We start from the raw sequence: 23,169 nt of genomic DNA, 5'->3' as shown, positions 1-23,169 counted from the left end.
CTGTACTGTATGCACCTGGAAATTCTACAGGAATATGTTGTCCCTCCAAAAAAGAAATTAGCATGTATTATATCTTGCTGTCATCCATATAGTTACCGCTGTTATTCTGAACCATGCTTGAGGCATTTGCATCAGTTGCATTTATCAGCCTGTGTACTGCACATTTGCAGAGGAGACAAAAATATGTTTATCACCACCTCTTTATGCCAGCTTAACAACCAAAGGTGCCAATCCAAAATAATTATTTTATGGACAACTTCCCAATATAATAGGAACAAGAGGCATTTAGCAATAAAAAAACTGAGCTGTCCATAATGTAAGCAAAACTCAGAGCTTCTGTCTCCACCCATTCTCACAAGGCTATAACAAAAATGTAATTCTCTCATAGCAGGCCTGGTCAGTAGAGGGAATCAATCAACACAGAGTGAGACCATTGTTTAACTTTGTAGTGACGGAGCCAGTGGGGCAGATCTAGGACATCTGGTGGGGATGCCCCTACACTGGAGACCTTCAGAAGATCTATAAATAGCCACTATTTGTTTTAGGTTGTCTGCAACCCTAAACATTGCTATATCAGTTTTGGATGGAGTTTGCCTTTAAGTAATCCAACCAGACAAAACATATCAGTAGGTATGAACCACTGAGTATTCTACTATCTTGCATTATCCTGCAAAGAACATTTATCAATCAGACTTTCATGAAAAAAAAGGATTTATTACAGAATACTTTTTTCAGTAGTTACAGCATGCTAAAAAACCAGGAGGAAAGGACTATATAAAATGCATTTAGTTTGTACTAGCTTGAATTAATCTTATTCAATATTTAAAGGTAATCGTTTCCTAATGTTTTCTGAGTTGCTTCCTTATAACAATGCTAAAATGTAATCATATATTGTATCCATATATACTAATGTTTACATTATTTGTAGTATGCATTGCATATGTAGTAAATGACATTGACAGTCTACATCTGGTGCCATTTTTGTAAATGTCACAGAAGGAAAGAATTAAAGATTAGAACAGGAAAAGTGAAATTATAAAATATTTGCTCAGATGATATTTGTTTAGTAATTAAGAAACACCCAGGACCTCATAGTAATAATTGTATTTTGCCTAATTTACATTTGAGACTTTTAAAAATGGTAATTGTTTGATGTTTTCTTTTGACTACTGTGTCTACTCTGTCTTTGTTTATTATATTTAATAAACTACTGCTAGTTTTTGCATTGTGTTTTTCCATAGCAGCACTTAGGTGCTTAGGGATAGGCAAGGCTTGTGGGCACAGTATCTGTGCAGACCTCAACGGCTTGGAGAGTATTTGGGTTACAGGTCCCACAGCTTTTAAGAAGTCAGGGTGTACACCTGGCTTAGTAGTAATGACACTACAGTGACTTGGGGTAGAGCAGCAAATGCAGACTGGACATAGATTTGTTAAGCTTGAATTGGGCTCAGGTGTTAGTATTATAACCTTCCAGGCTGTGTGTATTCAAGCTTAGTTGACTTTGACTGCTTTCAGTTTCCACCTTCTGCCTGCCCCCTGCCCTGACTTCAGGTTGTTTCTTGACTATGCTTATCTGCCCTGACCTTCAGCTTGTTTTGACCTTGCGTCTGCTCTATGATTTTATCCTGTGTTTTGGGTCTATCTGAACTTTTACACAGACGTACCAAAACAAGTGGATGTGAGGTGCTGGATTCTAGTCTTTTATCTGCCAGACAGAATGTGGTCGCAGAATCTGCTTTGCTTTGGCAGGTCCACATCAAAACAAGGGTTAAATGGGGGCTACCTAAATTAAGAAATCTATGTAGGATTAGAAAATTAGTACTGAAGCATCAATTTGAAAGTCCACATTCCTTTAGTGTTAAAAATAATTTGACAACATGGAGCACAAATGGTAGCCATCGTGTTTCAGGAGCCAACAAATCCACCTTCATCAGAACCTTAAAAATGGTTGGGGCTCTTAGTGGTCTTCTGTCTACAAGCTCCTGAGAGAAATTCTCAATTATCTGCAGTGAGAACAAGCCGTATCAGTAGATGTGTAGTGAGGCAATTGGTGACCACTGCATTAGAATCTTCACACCATTTGTAAACTATGCTTTACATTATGTGTTGTACACCACACAACTTTTTGCTACGTTTATTACTCCCCTCTACTCAGTGCAATGTGCTTAACATTAATTTCTGCAGTGTACATTTTACATTTTGTGTTACATTATCTACTTTGTACACCTTCCCGTATGTAATCTGCACACCTTCATACTCTCTGCATTGTGCTGTGTATTCTGCACTGCACACTGCTACACATGTACGCTGTGCTGTACATTCTATATGCCATACCACTCCCTCACTGTGCTTTACATTATACAGTATTATCAACACCATTACACTCTGCTGTATGTTCTATACTCCACACTGCTCCTCTGTATAGACAAAACATATCAAACTGGGTGTTTTGGGGATTCATGTAGCCCTCTGCTTGCTTCTTATTGGCTCTTGGCTAATTCAGTGATTTAAAGGCTACGTTCACCTTTAACAAAAAAACAGTCCAGCTTAAAAAAAGGAGCTTAGTTTACATGACATACCTGTAGGCCAAGGTCTGTTTCCCTGAAATCTGTCCAAAAAACTGCCATCCCGACAAATCCACCCCATCCTGACATAGAAGCTAGGATGCATTGCCTGTTGTCCCCAGCATATCAGGAAGGAGCACACTCCCTTGTTCACAAACTGGTGCATTCCCAGTGCACTCTCCCTCCCACTTCCACTGCAGCAGGTGAGCTCATGCAGGCAACACAGCCTAGCTTTTATGCCAGAATGGGGGGGGGGGCATACCTGTCAGAGGGGTAGTTTTTTGGACAGGCTTTGGGGAAGCAGGCCTTGTCCTACAGGTTTGTCATGTCAATTAAACTACATTTTTATGAGCTGGACAATGTTTTTTTTACATAACTGTGACCCTTTGACTGCAGAGTATTTTATTTCCACAAAAATGTTTATTGCTATCAAATAAACACACAGGCAGAATGCAACCTTACAGTATAAGTAATCACTGACCCAGCAGTCAGTCTAAATTTTGAAAGAGAATTACAGGAAAACTGATACATAGCAAGTAAACTGGATGGCTCCATATAATAGATTTAGATTACAAAAGGATCATCTATAAGAACCCTTTTGTCTAATTGTGTGTACTGAGAACCTTAAATTGGTCCTGGAGCAAACCGCAGATTAAATGGTGGGTGATAAAACCCATTAAAAAGGGATTATTAGGAGAACAGCAGGGTAAGAGGGGGGGAAGGGTGGTTCAGGAGAGGGGGGTTAGGGTATGAGAGGTTAAAGTGTAGGATGTACATTGGCTCGTGTAGGTCGGGTGGGTTTTCCTCTGGTTGCCTTATAAGGGCTTATCGATTTATTAACTGGGTTGGGTCGAAGTGTCGTGGACTGGTGTGGGAGATCCATGTCCCCCAAACTCTCTCAAATTTGGGTTAAGTGTCCGGGAAGATTAGCTGTTCATTAATCATCACATTAGTGATGCGGTTTTGACCTTCTAGGTAGCCGAGCACAGGGAATTTCCAGGAACTGGCGATAAATTGTTTAGCAGCCATGAATATGAGGGAAATTAAACACTGCTGATATTTAAATATTCCTGTTATAGGTTTATATAGAAGCACTTCCCACTGGTTTCTACCTAAATTACATCCTAAAACAGTGTTGATTAAGGCATAAACTCAGATCCACATGTTTTTAACCTTAGCACAGACCCACCAGATGTGTGACATGGTGCCTAATTTCCCACAGCCGCGGTAGCATAGTGGAGAGTAAGATGGGATGGATGCATGCCGGTGTGTAGTACCAACGACGTAGCACTTTGTATGAGTTTTCCCGTGTTAGAACATTACGGGAACAAGAATGAATGTTACCCCAAATTGCCGACCAGTCTGTTTCTGAAATTGTCGAACCCAATTCTTCCCATTTGGTTTGATAGGTCGTAACGCCAGAAGAGAGGTGTGCAGCTATTGAGGACTGTAACAGGGCAATCAGACCAAGAGAGTGAGGGTCTTGACGACATCTGTGTTTGAAGGGGTAATAGAGTAAGGCAGGGTAGTTGATTGACACAATGATTGTATATAGTTTCAAAGTTGTAGATACCTAAATAATTCAGTTTGTAGAACGTGGGATGATGCCTTAAGTTGTGTAAAGGAACAAATCCCTTGGGGCATAAGCATAGAGTGTATGTCTGCAAAGTATTTTTTAAAAGGTGAACTTAGCCTTTATGTTGCTTGAGTCCTCAGCAACTAATACAGTATACACTTTCATGGCATAATTTTACGGCTAAATATTACAGAAAATGTTTCATGGTCCCTTTAGTTAGATGCCTGCAAGAGATCCAGTATTTTGCAGCAAAGCAATCAATACACATCTGTCACATCATGGTTGACAATGCTGCTGTCCAAAGGTGGCTTGTGAGTGAGTGTAGGAAGTGTGTTACTGGCTGGATCATCAGGTGAAAAGGAATAATCCCCCCAAAAATCTATTGCATCCACCACATCTACGGCTCATTAAAAAGCAACATATAACAGTTATTATAATTTATGGGAAATGGTGAAGTTCTTGCAAACAACCAAACATTATGCACAAGAGGCTCCCTAATATCTTCCTGAAGTGTTGGTGAAGAAGAAGTGTTGGTGAAACACGTAGAGGGCTGGACCCACTGCACACTTATGCATGACTTAAGGACTAAAATCATGATCAAAGAATATATTGAGTTAACCCTTGTGAGGAAATTGATGACTAAAGAGTTTACTGTGAGCATAATGTGTCTACGTGGTCCAGGGAGGTATGATATCTTGGTATAAGCAACATAATTTGGTTAAGGAAAATGCAGCTGATATACACCTCAGCATTAGTGGTACTTTTTATATGTTTTTATACGGGTTTCATTATATTATTTTTAATAAATGTGATGTTTTTGATACAATATAATTGTGTTCCTTTCATTTTGGGATGACACCTTAAAAGCCCCACCTAGGAAATAGACTTACAACTGAGCATGACTGCACGTAAAATTAGAGCATCAATTCTTTAAATATACTAAATGAACCTTTACTATATTTAACAGTGCTAGCTTGGATATTTGATCACTGTTTGAAGTGGACTGTTTATATGTCACATATGATTTAGCCATGTTTACTTCCTTCTGCAGTTTCACACACAGTCTGTAAATGCTCTTTTAGCACAGAGATCAATGACTCTGTTTTCATCCTGCTGACCACATGGTTGTCTAGAAGCAAGTTACATGCAGCTAAAACTTCAGTCATTGTGATATACAAAGCTTTCAGTTTAGGTAATCTATTATTTTCAGATGTATTACTGTGTCTAGGTGTGTGAATACTATTACAATAAAAATATGTGAAATCTCAATTTTTCGGAATATTCCTTTTAAAATGTCATAAGTTTCTAAAATGAACATACAAAGCAAGATGTGGTAGTAGCATTGCAATGATATCTTCTGCTGTGTGAAGAATTAAAAATAAAAGTAAGTAAACAAAAAATAACAATATTACACAAAGCAAAGTTTCATACAAAGAGCCCATAATTAATTTACAGCTGATTTTGAATGAGGAATCATTAGAGCATTTGTTAGATTTACAGTTATTTCTAAGGAACTATATGTTCATGTTAAAACAGAACTTCTTTCTAAGTTCTGTTGTTTTTGGGCGGACTGGGACAAGGTTAGATTTTCTTATCTCTTTTTATGATTATGGCAGGCCACATCCAGGTTTTGCCTAGGATCATTGTCAATTGGACAGCTATATTTTTGTAAATTCCTATGTTCAATTTACCATCACTGAGTGATACTGCTTCATTGAGGCAGAGGTCTTCCCATGGGAGGCCTAGAGACGTGTATCAGGGAATTAGGCCTGCTACAGTCCATTCAGTGTGAAATAATCAGATTTGGGAATAGGACTACTTTAATTAATAGTAGTTTATCTGTCTAAACTTGGTGTTGAGATTCTCCTAGTTAAATATGAAAACTCTGATTTGATTAAAAATGTGGTTGTCATAACTTAATCCCAGTCTTTAGAAATTAAATAATGTTCCCAAGGGGTTGGTCTATAATAGTAATCATGCTGTGCTTGCATTACTTAATGCCTGTAACAGCCAGAAGCTGCAGCTTGCATCTGTCATGGCTACAAAGGCCCTATGTGACGTCAGCATCTGAATTGGTCATGCAAGTGATTTATTATTTATTGAACACCTATATTTCAGCTATTATTAAGGCCCATTTGCACAAATGTAGATACATTATTATCCATTATCCAGTTTTTGCTGTCTTATTTTAGTGGTCTTATATATTTAAAATGAACACCTGACTTGATCAACTTTCCATGTAAACATAGTTTATATATCTATGTATATTGCTTTCCAGTTCCTTCCTTATTTTCTGTGCTCTGCTGCCTATTTTAAAAGTGGTTGCCTTTATTAAAGGGAATGGTTGAATTCAACCTGATTAATATTATTTGTCCTAAGTGATTTTGTTTTGTATTTTTATGTTTATGTATGCTCAAATATACAGATAAAAATCAAAAATGCTATGCATGATGTGAAACTAAATTTGAAACTATTTGAACTTCAAAGCTGTGAAAAGCAAATTCTAGCTACATTATGCTGTAAGAAGTAACTGTGTTTAATGCATTTCTGTTTTCTCAAATAACTTTGATCATCCTTAAATCTTTGATAGATTCTAACAGATTAAACCCAGATGAAAAAAAAAGACTTTTAGACTTTGCCAATCTTTTTATTTTACATAGTCCCTTATTGATTTGGAATTAATGCCTGCTTCATTAGCTCTGTCTGAAAATTTGAAAAAGGCAGATTTCTTTTAACCTAATAAATACCTTATGGGTATTATAGCAACTGTTATTAGAAATGTGAAGGGCCAGGCTATAGCTAACACATACACAATTAAATATTAATCAGCAATCCAAGGATAATGGATAGTTTCTGACTAATGTGCATGCTTGTAATTTGCTTTCTTTGGCAGATCTAAAGGACCCATAAAAAATCAAGAGGGAATTAGCTAAGTTTATAGAATGTTTTTTTTCTAACTATAGAGTTACAATGAAATCATGTAGTTCCATTCCAAATTTCCATAATCAATACACATTTTGTGTGTATAGCAGGTGCTATTAAGTTTTCTGGTTTCAAGTAGTGGTGCTGTAATACTGAAAATATGGAGTTCATAAAAGTACTATGACCTTGAGAATATAATATCTTAAATTGCAAGTAGTCCAGTAGAAACATTTATAGTCTCAAATCTTCATGTTTGTTCATTAAATACCTTAAATTGATTTCGAAAATTCACAGCACGCTTTAAAAGTATGCAAAATCATAAGACACCCCAGTCAAAAATGAAAATACAAAAAAGTAAAAAGAAAATGCATGGTCCCTCCATATCCATACCAGACCCTTATCCAAGATGGGGGATCCCATACAAGTACACAAAAAAGTGGGGTTCCTCTTGACAAGAGACTCCCTTTCATATAAGAAGCCCCCTCCTACACATACGGAACCCTCTTCACATCAGAGTCCACCTTTCAAATCAGGAGCCCCTGTTCACCTGAGGAGCCCACTTCGAACATCAAGCCTCCTCTGTCAGATCAGAAGCCCCCTGCTTCACATCAGAGACCCCCTGTACAGCAAGATCCATCTTTCACGTTAGAAGCTCCTCTTCACATCAGAGTCCATGTAAGAGTCCACCCTTTACATCAGAGATCCCCTTTCATATCAGAGTCCCCCCTCTTTCACATAAGAGTTGCCACTACACATTAGGAACCCCCTTCACATCAGAAGCTTCACTTTATACCAGAGTCCTTAGTCCTCCCTAAAGCTGAGCCACCTGCAGTATGGAAACACATGACCTTAAGGGAGGCAGAAGGCACCCTGATTGATAAAGGCTGCTATATACAGTGGATGCTGTTGCCTATAAGTTGACTATTTTATCAACTTATTGATATTTCTATTTGGTCCCTGCCACACATTCTGAAATATGTCTGAACTCCTTTGCTGTTTTAAAATCTTTTAATTACCTCAGGGCCTAAAAAATAAAGCTGTGATATATTGGGGCTATAAGCCTACGTCCTTCAATGGTGTCATTGATCAGGTAAAATTACAATCGGAAAAGTTGTTTCAATCTCTTTAAATCTTTTATCAAAAGGCTCACTGGCCATCCAACAATAAAGGTTTTTGCTCAGGCACTTCCTGTTTTTGAGGTAACAACTCTCTCCCAATTTTAATTCTGCATTGTTACTCTATTACACTTACCCTTGGTGGAGACCACAAGTGGCAGTGCCAGCACACATTACATAGAATTACACAGAAGACAATGTAGAGAAATGATGGGAAGCTGCCAGTGGAACACAAGCATGTAGACAGAAATGAGATGAAAAAAAGGAGAGAAAAAAAAGAATTTTATGAAACAAAATGGCTATTGTTTATAATACACAGTGTTTTGGCAACCTAATGTCATCCTTTTAGGGTGTAGGTTTAACAAAAATAGTAAAAAATGATCAGTACAGGAGACTTTCATGGCTTTATGATTAGCAGAAATCTGGACAAATATATGCACATCACGATCATGCATGTGATACATATTAAAGCCCAACTCAGTATTCCAAGCTGCCCCACTCCAAAGCTCCCCCTTGATGTCCCCTCCGATGGTTTTTATGCTTTTTGGGATTTTTTACTTTGCTTTTTCTGATATCTTGTGGCTGGTCATGTGATGTACTAGGTCCTCTTCCTCCTCAGTTTTCTTCCAGTGGCGGCAGGTCCTGAATGATGCAGAGAGCACTGTTGACATGATGACATCAGTGCCACTTTCTACGTTAATACACAAGAACTGCAGGGTATCGGTGCTCAGGAGCAGGGCTGTGATGCCCTGCACTCAGTCTTTCCACTGCATATGTTTACAAGTAAAAAAAAATATCCTACCTTATGCTGCAGAATTGTGCATATGGCCATCTGTATTTCCCAGCTACTTATAAATCTTAGTCTATTAGTCTTAGAGAGAACAAGCCATTTCATTTAATAATGCTGCATCTATGTGCAGCCCTATTGCAGATACTGCTCACTTAATGACCAAGTTCTGTTCTTACGATAAGGTTGTTAAGCGAATTGGTCAATAAGCACACGAGGAATAGAGATAATCAGCTCTAAAAAATGGTACGGTGTACAATACCGACCGTACGGATAGCTGGTCATAATACATTTATAAGATTCAACTCCTAAATTTAGTGTCACTTTAATTATTTTCTTCCAGTCTTGTGATCCAGGCACCTTTGCCAGATCCTTAAACTCCACGGCTGCAGTAGCACATCTTGGTCACTGGATTGGATAATCAGATAATGAACGAGCTGCACAAACTTGAGCCATCAACTCTGCATACTGTGCTGTATTCCCCTGTCAATAGGTTCACTGCAGCAGACCATACTGGCTCCCAGTAATGGCCCTTACTCTCCCTGTTTGAGGGATTAGAGGATTTTAATGTCAAGATACATTTAAGTAATCACACTTTTGTTGCATTTAAAAAAAACATTCTTTCTTTAAGTAATTCACAACTGTGTTTCATATTTGAAATATATGTTGAGTTCAGTTATTATTAAAATATGTTATTTTGATTGCTCTATAAATGTCAAAGCACAAGTCCACCAAGTTCAAGAATTTACAGCATGAGTAATAAACATTGTCTCGATTCAATAACTGAACTAAAAGTCAAAATGACAATTGGATTGTATCCTTGTGTTTGAAAATGAAAGATAATTGTACCACATGGATATATAAATGCTGTAAATGTTTTCTGTTTGTAAAAAAATACACAGTTTTTTGTTTATTTATCTTTCGTAAGTAATGCTGGCTGAACCTTCGAGCTCCCCTATCCGCAGATGACTTTGGAAGTGTTTATTGGAAATAATGCATAAACCAAAGATTGTGCAAGGACTTGTTGTGAAAGGGATACATACAGTATATGTGGCATCACACAGTGATTTGCATGTTTCTGAGCTCCTAATTTAGCTCTTGGAACTTCTTACAGCTGCATAACGTTCTCTTTTTGCACAGAAATCATTATCTGCACATGCAAGCAGTGCCTGGTAATACACCTAAGAAAATCTCAGTACAATGTATTTATTTAGAGGTAGATGTAAAACTGTGCTTTATCTAACTCTTATTTTTCTCCAAATAAGGAAGATATCGATGGGCCAAACTCATCTGGGAGATCTGCCCATTCTAAAATTCGTCTTGCTACAATGCATTGCATTGGAACTGTCACTTCCAATTCCACATCTTTTGGCTTGGTGCACACACAATGAAAAGAGGGCCATTCTTTTTGTTGGAAAATGTAATCACTAAATCAAGATTTTCCATTAATTATCCTATTGCTTTCCTAGCATGGTAATTTGATTTACCAGAGGAATAGAAATTGTTCACCTGGAAAAATGAATGTTCATTATGCAAAATTCATGTTCACTTTGCAAAGTGGATGTTGGCAAATAAGGTGTGTGAGAGAATATAAAAAAGCTGAACATTTGCTGGCACATGATTAAAGTGAACACTCAGGGCTGTTCCTACCTTTTTCGCCTCCTGAGGTGGCCAGGAGAAAGGGGCTGAGCTATCAGCTGACCCGGAGGCGATCGAGCAGGAGGCAGCCAAGCTGGAGGTGGTGAGTGGTGGCTAAGCTGTCAGCAGGAGGTGAGTATGTGCTGCTAGTTGCCCATGGTGCTGCCCCCCCATGCACCTGCTGCCCCCCAATGAGATGCTACCTGAGGCTACCGCCTCAGGCTGCCTCATTATGGGGATGCCCCTGTGAACACTTCTTTACCTTATTTACTAAGCTCATTGAAGCTTAATTTTGCAGAGGTGATCAGTCTTTATTCCTTTATTAAATCCATCTCATTGTGTGAAAAGACATTTTAAAGGTGTACAATTGAATGCCTACTTTCATAGAGAAGATAAATTGTTGTAGTGCTTCAGATAACTTGGTATATAGTTCAAGTCAGTGGCTAAGTCAGTATTGAAGATATCAATGCAGATAAGATAGTAATATACAATAAATCATTTAGCATTGACCTAACAATGCTAACCTTATGTTATGTGTGATTGTTGTGGGTTACTTGTGAGTTACTGATCTTTTACATAATTTCTATCCTCTCTCTCAGTATACACAAACACACTTTGATATGGCAATGATAATGTATAATTCTATTAATCTACAGCTGCTGGTGCATGTCAGGGTTGTCTGATATATATGCTGAAAATGGTATTTATTCAGAGATTTCTCTCAACCATCACTTGGATAATTACCCATATCAAATCAACTTTCTTTCTCCAAATATAGTTAAGGTTATGTCTACAGTAGCAGAGATATAATTGTGTAATGCATTGAGCTAAGGAATGTGGATTTTTGGTATTTTTTTTTTTAAAGAATCAAGTGACATGTCAATAAACAGTTCCATTCTGACAATTGCCTTTCTTTTACCTCAGACCTACTTCTGTCAAACAGCTGCATACCATTTTCGGACTCCACACCAGAGAGTTTTGGTTTTCAGACCCTGCTGCTAGATGAAGAGAGGGGTCGGCTATTTGTCGGAGCAAAAGATTACATCTATATGTTCAACCTGGTTGATTTAAACAAAAATATTAGAAAGGTCAGTGTGTTTAAAATAACTTTATTGTGATTAATGCCTTTTCAAACAATTTTTTCATGGTGCACTTATTTTCTAACGCTTTCAGTAGATGGTTAGTTGTGTTGAATTTACTTTCTATAGACAGAATGACAGATTATTTTTCCTGCTAGATGTAAATATAGATATGCTATAATATACACTTTTTTTCTAAATAACCTAGTACCTCTTGTACCATGCAACCCAGGATTATGTCAATATGATGATGCGTATGATGATAGTAACGCTCCTGTAGATAATAAATAATAACTTCTGTCTCACTGTAAACTCCTATGCACCTACTTCCTGCTCCTTTTGGCTAATGTTTTTTCCCCCTCCCCATGTTTCCACATCTCTATTTGCTTAATGGGGTTTATTAATTGAAGGATATGGGCATACTCCTGTGCATCAATTGTGTATAAACAACAAAATCTTATCCTCACAGTATTTATTATGTGGCCAAAATGTACATAAACGCCTGTGTACAAGGCTGTGAATAGAAGGTACAGGCAGCCCTCCTGTACTGGGCCCGAGTCCAATAAAGTCAGCAGGGGGGGCTGAGACAGGTACGGGCTACCTCTAGGAAAGGAGGACAGTCCAACCCATAGTAACCAGTTGATAGACAGGCTACTCCCACCCTTCCCTGTAGGTGTTCGGGCGAGCAGACGGGATTGCCCACTGAGCAGGCCAATCAGGGGCCTGCCTGCTTTTATGGACTGTGCTTAGGCTCCACCCTGCCCCATGCTTGGCTATCACCCTGTACCAGCCACAGTCAATTGTGTCTCTGTCGGCAGGAGCTGAAGTCCTGCCCTGAGGTAATGTGCATGGGATTGAGCAGTTTAGAAGAAAGTTGGGGGGTAAACAATGTAAGAAGAGGGATTTAAAAATGTACAGAAGTTAATGGAAGAGTATGGCAGCCTTTGACCCAGTGTAGGAAGGGGATGCAGGGGCGGAGCGGTGAGCACTGAAGGGAAGAGGCATGTGGGGTGTGCAGGGGTGAACAGAGTGGGAAGAAGGATCCATGAGGTGTAGAGATAAGAAGAGTAGGAACAGGGATGCAGGGGATGCAAAGGTGAGCAGTGTAGGAAGAATGGATGCCAACGGTTAGTCAGGGGGCTCTGTCAGGTAGGGTGTATTGCGGCCCCAAGGTTTCTAATTGCAGCCCTGCCTGTGTATATGCTACAGTGAAAACAAACTGAATTTACTAGCAAGTATGATTTGTTATGGAATCTATGCTGCATCTGATTTACTAGCAAGTGTGATTTATCACATACACTCCAGCATCCAAACATAGTGGCTAAAATAAGAATGTGATTTTTTTATAATTTTTATTTTATAGTTAAAGGTTGCCACACACATTCCTTTGTGCACTTTATCAGAACAGAAGGCACAAAAGCAGCATTTTTTGGATGTTCAATGTACAATACCTTTATAAATTCTGATCTATTACAGAGACACTGAAGTGTATTTTTGTAGTGTTCTTATTTAATACACCCGCTGCACACCAGCTTATCTCCTTGTGGTAAATACCAGTCTGTCAGTTCAGTTAATTAGGTATTCCTAAATATGAGATACTAGGTAGAAATATGTTCTATTATAGTGTTAGAGATGGAAGAACTAATGTGATCTGTATGTAGCATTGCCAGGACATCTGCTTCCAGCTATTTTCAGTTGTTCTATATCTAGACCTTAGTAAACCCAGTGTTATGTTCTGTTGTACTTCATAATCCTTTCTGTATTAAGCACAATTTAGTTTTTTAAGGTGAGTTAAGTAAATACTTTAATTAAGTAATGATCTTTGTTGCTAAAGACCTAAAATATTGGTGATGAGGACAAAAATAAATGTGTTCACACAATTAAAGGATGTCTAAACCCAAGAGAATGTTTTACATATTTCTGCTTATCAGTCATTGGCGGCTACATTAGTTTTTATTTTTTAGACTAAGTGCATTTTCTGCACGTACAATGTGCTTGCCAAACCTTCCTCCTATGTAGTAGAGATTAGAAGACGAGGCCGTGTTTGTAGTCCAAAAAAGGAGCACAACCCAGGGTGACACTGGTCCCCCATAGATGTACAGTGAGTGAGCATTGTCACCCTAGGACAGAAAATGTGTTACTGCCAGGATCACCAGGTGAAAAAGCATACAGAAATTAACCTACTGCAGCCACCACATGTAAGGACTGCCAAGCTGCAAATTATAAAATTGTTCCTCTTAGTTTTTATATATGCTTTAAGCTTTATTTAAAGAAAATAAAACTAGACACATGTTCAAGCAACTAGTTGATTATTGTACTTATACAATAATTGGGTACATACTAGGGATGCACCGATACCAGTATCGGTTTCGGTGCTGATACTGGGCATTTTCACGAGTACTCGTGAAAATGCCCCTATACTTAAAGCTAATACCGGCCCTTTTAGTTTTTTAGTGGATTCGGTTGCCGTAAGGTCCTGCGCTTGCTGGGGACCTCACGACTGCCTGCTGGGGACCTTGCAGCGTCTGTTCACAGCACTGGTCCAGCTGCACATCTCCTCCTCCTTCTCACTGCCCACTCACCTGCCTGCATAGCCATGGGGAAACACGGCACAGCTCTGGTGAGATCGCACTCACCTGCACAGCCCTGTTGAGACCAGTACTCACTCGTATAGCCCTGATGAGACCCGCACTCGCCTCTACAGCCCTGGTGAGACCCTCACCTGCCCATACAGTCTTGGTGAGACCCACACCCGCCCATACAGCTCTGGTGAGACATGCACCTATCCATACAGCCCTGTTGAAATTCACACCTGCACCTACAGCCCTGGTGAGTCCCACACGGAGAACTGGTGAGGCCTGCAGCAGCCCTGGTGAGACCAAACAGCCCTGGTGAGACTGCACACAGTCCTTATGAGGCCGCACAGCCCTGGTGAGACCTCACAGCACTGGTGAGATTGCATGCAGCCCCGATGAGACCATGCAGACCTGGTGAGACCCATACACAGCCCTGGGCAGACCTATATGCAGTCCTGGTGAGATCCTGCACAGCCTCCTGAGACCCCTCAGCCCTGGTGAGACTGCACACAACCCTGGTCAGACCCCGCACAGCCCTGGTGAGCATTACAGAGTAGGTAGCTTATTCTGCATTGCTGTATGATGTATTGCTGGGATTTGTAGTTCCATATAGCTAGTGGTATTCTGCAATGCTGTATAAAGTATCGCTGGGATTTGTATTCCTCTATAGCTGGTGGTATTCTGACTTGCAGTATAATGTATTGCTGGGATTTGTAGTCCCTTTACAGCCTGGAGTCAGTGGTAGTACTACCAGGGGTGCAGCTTTTGCAGCTGCAACTGGGCCCAGGCACTCCACCACTGTCCTAAAATCATTAGTCTGTATTGTTTTAAGAAAACTGTCACATGACACTAAAAATAGTATCAGTTATTGATATCTGCAAGTACTTGAGGAAAACTATTGGTACTCGTACTCGGTCTTGAAAAGATGGTTGGTCGGTGCATCCCTAGTACATGCAATGAGGCTGATTTACTAAAGAGGTTCAATTTAATTTGAATACATTTCTGTTGACTTATTTAATCTGCACTCAAATGGATAATTGAAGTGAATATTCACACAATTTATTATCCACTCCTTTAGTAAATCAGCTCCATTATCTGCTTACTTGAAGGACACGGTCGCTCAAAATCTATTATTTTGTTTTAGATAGCTCCTACAGTGTTCAGTGGGTCTCTGGATTCTTGGCTAGAGATATCTACTTTCTCCAACACACTATTTGTCATGACAGATGCCACACACTCCTGTTAATCACCTTTGCTGTTTCTCCAAAGACAGACATAGGGATCATAAGACACTGCTGCCTGGAAGAAAAGCTAAGTTTTGCCTTCATGGAGATTTTGCTGTTGTGGAGGTGTAATTCAAACTCTTTGAACAATCCAGTCTAAACCCCACAGGAACTTACTGAAATTGGAAGGACCTATTTCACATCTACCAAGTTATAAAGTCCTCTCCAGAAGATTCCAAAAGTCCAAAGATATGTTCCCAGAGTTACTAGCATTTATGCTCTGATTTGATATTCTTTATACTTCTCTATTTTCAGTCTAAAATAATCTTTTTTTATGGAGACTATTCTAAAATACTGTGTAATTAATTAGATGCATACTGATTAAAAAAAATCTGTGGCATTTTGGTGTTAAGCACATTTAAAGGAAATAATCATTTCAAGGTTTTATACAGTTGTCGTGAAACAGTTCTCGATGGAATCAACATTATATAAAGAGGTCATATGCTGATTAGATGGATTGCTTTGTCTAAATACTGTACAGTATATCTAAACAGATTAAGATTCAGAGCCTACATATGAAATAAGAACTATAAGGCAGAACTATGAAGTAGTTGTCAGGATCCATAAATCCCATTTGGTTTATATATTTATAATGCTGTGATCGCATGAAGTATAGTAAAAGGATTTTTTCTTTAAAATGTTGCACATTGCTTAAAACACTGTATGCATGTGTTTCATTTGCTGTGAAATGTGAAACCTATTGGGTATACAGTATGTTTCTGGATTGTTTCACCTTTTGACAGTGGGGCTTTTGACATCCCAACATAACATGACAGGACTATTTATATATCTATACATCACAAACTAATAGAATAGGTGGTATTCTTTACAGTAGCAGAAATAGCATTTTTGTTCTTTGTTTTAACCAACTGGTAATTAAATGGGGCTTACACCCATTATCTCTCAAACCTATGCTTTTAAGGCATGTGTGCAGCTTTTACACATTTTACATTTTATTTTTACTTTTTATATTGTATGGATTATTTTTACCCTGCTGTATGCAGTGAGAACTATAAAACACACACATTCTAGAAACGGCCAAGCAGATTTTGCATGTTAAATATGTTAAGGTTAAAATTACAACCCTATCAGTCGTATGGTTTGGGGCAGGGGTTAGGTGTCTATTAAATGTAGTGTTGGGGTATAGGTATTAATTTACATGACAGCCGGTGAATTCCCTGTCCTCCTGCCCTTGTTTTATTTGTTCATTACAGCTTTAATGGTGTTGGTTACCCTGTCAGTGTTTGTACTGTTGTTTATACCGTGACAGTGTGTACTGGTATTTGCTGGCTACTATGTTGGCAATAGGTTGAAACAGGCGGTCAGTTACAAAATGGGTTAAACTAACCTAAACAGGGTGTGGACAGAAGGTTTTAAAATGAAATGCAGCTAACAGGTCACGAGAGAGAGAGATACCCCTCCCAGGCTGCTGTACTAGAGGTATACTGAGACCTGAGAAAATGTTGTGTTTGTTTAGCAGCTGTTTAAAACCGTAGTTTGGCACCTTTATGTCACTAACTCAATACAATAAACTTCCCTGCTAAGGACTTTTGGACTCCAGCCTCTACAAGTTTATTGGCTTACTGACTGCATTGTGACACAGTGTTACCCAGGAGCAGACACACACTGTTACAATACCTTTAAGAGGGTTTTGGGGGTAGGTGAATACCTGACCAGCATGATAAGGACAGGGATTTTGACTATTGTGAGATTTTTTTAGATGCATTGGCACAGTATTTTATATTGCAAATGGTTATATGTAGGGTTGCACCAATACTAGTATGTGCCGATGTCGAGTATTTTGGCGAGTACTCGTACTCGCCCAAATGCTCCAATTCCATGGCCCGATACTTGAGTCATTACATGCCCCCGGCTTTCTGATTGGCCAAATGCTGGCTTCATGCTCCCTCGTCACCTGGTGACGAGGAAGCATGGAGCTGGCTTCCTGGCCAATCAGGAAGCTGGGCGCCTGTAATAACGTGTTGCCCAGCCTCCTGATTGGCCAGCTTATTGACCAATCAGGAAGCCGGGCAACGCGTCATTACATGGCGCCCCGCTTCCTGATTGGCCAGAAAGCCGACTCCATGCTTTGTCGTCACATGGTGATGAGGGAGAATGGAGACGGCTTCCCTGCTTATCGGGAAGCTGGGTGGCTATCCTTTACTTGCTGCCCAGCTTCCTTAATGGGACTTCTGGTATCGGTATTCAGTATCGGCGAGTACCGTAAGAAAATATCGGTACTCATACTCAATGCCGTAAAAACCGCTATCGGTGCATCCCTAGTTATATGACTTATGTTAATGGAATTCATTAATAAAGCTGTGGACTTGCCCTTTCTTATTTGAATTTGTTATCGTGCCATTATTTGGGTAAGGCTACCATTTTGATGCATATGCATCTCAACAGTCATGAAAACCTTGGCTAAAAGGACATACAGCCAGAAAGAAAGCTTGTAGTCCAAAGCAGAACAGATGTTTCTAGCCACTGCTGGTCAACTGTTTTTGAGGGAAAGAATGACTGGGTGTGTTACAATGTATAGGCTAGCAAAAAATTATATCTGTATTGAGGATGTCTGTCTGGTCTTTCCCTTTTTTCTTTCATAGGCAACATGCTCACTCAGTTGACTAGATAGATAGATAGATAGATTATTTTTGCATTCTTAAACCTGCTACAACCTCACAGATAAAGCCTCAGAGATACCATAGTCTGAAAAATGTTTGCAGATGTATGCTGCTATGATAACTAAAACATTTTTTGTCAGTAGACACTTGATAATAAAAATGTTAACTAATAATAAACTATGTAATCAATATGTTGTAAAATGTATACAGCTTTGTATACTGTAGATCTATTAGTAATAGAGTTCTCAAAGATATGTTATTTTTTTGCATTTTAATTATAACTATTAAAGCTGTAATATTTCATGTGACATAATTTTTTTCCTTCTTTGTCCATTGCTTTAGGTGATTAGAGTACAGTATATAGTCTTACTTTTTTGTAAACCCTTGTGTAAATGATGGGTTTATTGGATAAACGTGTTATGGCTAATGGCTGTGGTTATTTTGTTCTCATAACAGAATTCAGAAATGCCTTTTGCAAATGTACTGCCTTTAGCAAAGCATAAGGGGCCACTTAAGACCTCATTACCAATTTGCATTTTGTAATCCAGGGAATGGGCTTGCCTTTGCTTTAATTCTGTCCCCTTTCAGAAGTTTTATAGGCAAAGCTCAAGCCAGCATTAAACATTTCCTTGAATGTAACAGTGAGCCAAAGTTAACATACTGTCACATTAAAAGTAAAAACATTTGTTCAGATACTTGGTTGTTTGTGTTTGGCAATTATATTTTACATAATTCTAAAATAATAATTTAATAGGTCAGCTTCTTTATTTCATTTTTCATTTTTGGGCAGAAGTCTCTTTGTGTTTGGTCCACCAGTCTGTCAGGGGCTTCATGGGCATAAAACTCCTGATGCAGTTGGATTGAGTTTGTTTGGTGTTGGAAAGGAAAATACGTGAATTTCATTGAGCAGCATGTCTCTGAAAGGTAGACAAAGCCAGTATATGATCCAAAGCATCATTGTCCACTTATAACTCAAATATCAATAATGGATAGACATGCATGCCCATGTGTGAGTTTTTTTGTATTTGAGCACTTGCATTTGGGCTTACCTTTAGAAGATCATCTTCTAGTGTACCTTCACTATTTATTTTTTGGATTAATTTTTCTCATTGTGGCCTATATTTTTACTATACATTGGCAGATTCCTTCTTTTAGACATGCATGTTTTGATTTAAATATAACACATCAAGCTGTTAGCTGCCCAGCATTTACTAGGTTAATAGAAAAAATATAGCTATTGCAAAATAATTAGTAGTAAACCTATACTGGCAGTTTGTATCAGTATCATATAGAGATAACAAAAAGTGGTATAGTTAATGCAGTAGAAACCATGTCTGTGTAATCACTGCTGAGTAATTTCAATTAAATTAAATGTAGTTTAAGTAATCTGATCTAGAAAATGAGTTGCTGCCACAGACTACACACTGGTCAAATAAAGAGATTTTATATAATCAGGCAGAAAATATGGTGCCAAGAGTAAAACAAATATATACAGTTTTATAAAATATTTGAACTAATTTATAAACATGGTAAGAAAGGGGTTGCGCATGAATTAAAGTTAACAGAAAGATAAATCGAATTATTTCAATTTACATTTGGCGACTGTACATAGGCAGATGGCTTGCTAAGTAAAACAGGTAGAGTCCTACCCATCTTCCACTGTCCTGGCAGAGCTCAGGCAGCATCTGGGATCTTCTCCTAATCGGGATGTGTGAATGTGGTGTATGCACATTAACATTTAATTCCTTTTTTTCTATAGCAAAGGGGATGACGGTGACCAATCAATCAATACTTGTGTCACAAGACAATATTCGATTGTTTGAGACCATTTGTATAGTGTAACTCAGAAACATTTCTAGTAGGCACAGGTTTTTTTTTTTTTGTAGAAGAAACATATTTTTTAATAGCATTTTGCAGTGCCAGGCTGCTGTAAACAAAGCTAGCAGGGTTTTGTCCTGTATTAAAAAGGGGATGTATTGCAGGGACAAGTCTATAATTTTGCCACTTTATAGATCATTGGTTCGACCTCATCTGGAGTACGCGGTCCAGTTCTGGTCACCAGTACTAAGAAAAGATGTCCTTGAGTTGGAAAAAGTCCAGCGGAGGGCAACCAAACTAATTAGGGGTATGGAGGACCAGAGCTACGAGACAAGGCTACTAAATTTAAACATGTTCACATTGGAGGTGAGGAGATTAAGGGGGGATATGATCTCCATGTACAAAATGTTCAATAGTGGTAGCAACATTAGCGATAAACTGTTTAAAATTAACTCCATTACAAAAACTAGAGGCCACCACCTAAAATTGGTGGAAAAAAAATTCCAGCACAAGGGGCGAAGGGGGTTCTTCACAGTAAGATCAGTTAGGGTCTGGAACTCACTGCCACAGGCGGTGATTTCAGCAAATAATGTGGAATTGTTCAAGAAACTTTTGGACGATTTCTTAAGGGACCGTAATATACAGGGGTACAGGTACTCCTAGAATGAGATCCTAATAGGTTGGACTTGATGGACTTATGTCTTTATTCAACCTCAAATACTATGTAACTATGTAATTTTTCATGTACAGTGCAGTGTATACTTCTGGTCTCTGTAAGACACATATACAGGAGTTATACCATCACTGGCTGCTCATGGCCAAAGAAGGAAGACACAGCAGTGGAAAAAGTTGCTGCATATCGTTGGGGGAGTTCATGGATCTTTATCGCATAAGCAGGGCAAACCCAGATAAAAGTTTACCATAATGCTGTGCATACTTGCACATTTGCAAGTACTGCCAATGCACCCGTGCTATACAGTTTTGTTTGAAAACTAAACTTTAATTTGGAGCATCACTTGCAAAGACCAGGCAGTGTATTGGAACTCTTATCCTATTGTTTCTGTATTTCTGTATGCAAGTTGTTTCAGCTTTGTACAAATGTGATTTACTGTTTTCTTAATAAACAGTTTAGACTTTTTTTTTTTTACGTGCGTCAGAGTCTTTCAGCTTATGTTTGATTTCCATTAAAGATAATTCTTCTTTGTGGCAAAACTACATTTATAATAAATAAAGGTCAAGGAGGTTTAGAAATATGACCATTATCACATCCACCAGTACTGGCTTCTGTTCAATATTGTACGTTTATGTTGCCAAATGCATATTTTTTTTACTTTGTATACATGGATCTTAAAACTAAGAAAACATGCTGTTTTTACTTGTTACTATAGTAAGGCCTGTTTATGCAGTTTCATTCAATATAGTGTTATATTAAGTTTTAAGCTTGTATAGTTTAACTTTTAGCTGGATTTACTGTCCCTCATGAAACTGCTGCTAGCATGGCGTAATAAAAGGATCTATTCTATTGGACTTATTCAGTAGGGCAATGCCAAGAACATTAAGGGGTCTATTCACAAAACCGCTGTAGGCAGCCGAGTGAATAACCGACCCGAAGTGAAGAGAGCCGAATGCTGTTAGGCTATTCACCTCAGGCTTGTACGGCTGTACTTCTACTCACTGCTGTTCAGCCTATTCTCATAGATGCCGAACAGCAGTGAGTGAGCGGCATTAGGCTCGGCTATTCTGCTCGGTACCTCTGTGGTACCGAGCAGAATAGAAAAACAGTCAAAAAAAGGGTAAAAATAAAATAGAAAACGATTAAAATGATGGCAGATAGCAGAGGAAGCAATAGCTTCTTTGCTATCTGCAAGGTTTTGTTTTAGTATTCTGACAGCTGCTGCCATCAGAATAAAAAAAATAAAAAAAGTCAGCATAGGAATGCATAGCTAGATTCCTATTGGCTATTTCCATTTGCAATATCCAATAGCAAGCTGGCTATTGCACCCGCCCTATGCTGCTGTCAATCACTAGAAGGGGACCTGGTGGAGAACTTCAGGTTCCCTCTGCTGATTGACAGCAGCAGTGGGCGGGTGCAATAGCTAGTTTGCTATTGGCTATTGCAAATGGAAATAGCCAATAGGAATCTAGCTATGCATTCCTATGCTGTTTTTTTTTTCTGACTGACGGCGCCGGCGGCTCCGATGTCAGAAGGAAAAAGAAACAAAGAACAGAGCAGGGAAAGGTTTGCTCTGCTCGATCGAGCAAAGTAAACCTTTCTGGGAGAAAGTGTTTCTCTTCCGGGCGGCCGGGAGCCATTATCTAATAGTGGGAAACTCCCAGAGCGTCCGGGAGAGTAATGGCAGATCAGCGTCCCTGGTTACCTGTTAACCAGGGACGCTAATCTGTCTTTGCAAGTGGCCAGAGCCAGCCGTGAGATGACGGCTGGCTCCGCCCAGCTGTCAGTAGCAGGCTGTCGGCCGGCCAATGGCCGGCCGTTCGGCCAGCTCCGGCTTGCACTTCGGCTCAGTGGAGCCGAGGCATATGCCTTCAGCTCGACTGAGCCCCTCGGCCAACTTCGGGAGCTGTACGGGCTATAGTGAATAGCCCGTACAGCAGCCCTTCGGTTCTACTAACCACTTCCCATCTCCCTCTCACAAGGACAGGAAGTGAGGGAAAATCATTCCAATAGTGACAAAAAAAGAAATAAAACAACCCTTTTTAGTGGATTGGAGAAGGGCTAGAACGCTGTTTGTGTCACCTTCGTGGATATTTCTTTCACTTCAAGTCCTAGTCATACCCTTTGAATCAGTGTGTGACAGGGCGTTACTGGGGCAGGAAGAGAGGGGAAGGAGGACACAGAAAAATAAAAATCAATCGGATCCGAAACTAAAAAAACTAAAAAAGACTGGAGTCAAATATTGATTAGAAATATATTATGCATCATTTCTGACTAAGCACTGTCATGGACATACAATTTGCAGCAATGTAATTCCAAAAGGTCTGCAAGTATTGTTTTCCCCACAGCAGACAAACAGGTAAAGGTGGTGTATAGGGATAGCTCCCTAAAAAAATAGGCAGTGGAAGCTGCGTGTCCCCTCCTGATTCACACACCACTCAGATCTACCTCACTCTCACTGTACAATACTCTATAGAAAGGAGACCGTTAAGAGATTGGAAATTCAAAAGTGCTTGT

General features: G+C 39.2%; 1 protein-coding gene across 1 annotated transcript in view; it reads left to right on the top strand.

Moving 5' to 3' along the window:
- Nucleotides 1-23,169, top strand: part of SEMA3D (semaphorin 3D) — a 120,314-nt gene that overhangs the window by 10,328 nt on the left and 86,817 nt on the right. The window contains exon 2 of the mRNA XM_018569970.1: nt 11,527-11,690. Within this exon, the coding sequence (XP_018425472.1) occupies nt 11,527-11,690 (164 nt within the window). The remainder of the gene's footprint in view (nt 1-11,526; nt 11,691-23,169) is intronic.

The sequence above is a fragment of the Nanorana parkeri genome, unplaced genomic scaffold (assembly GCF_000935625.1).
Source record: "Nanorana parkeri isolate BGI_ZX_2015 unplaced genomic scaffold, ASM93562v1 scaffold1435, whole genome shotgun sequence".
In the NCBI taxonomy this organism is placed as follows: Eukaryota; Metazoa; Chordata; class Amphibia; order Anura; family Dicroglossidae; genus Nanorana; species Nanorana parkeri.
Note: the sequence above shows the minus strand (reverse complement) of the source record. Positions and strands in the feature narration are given on the sequence as shown.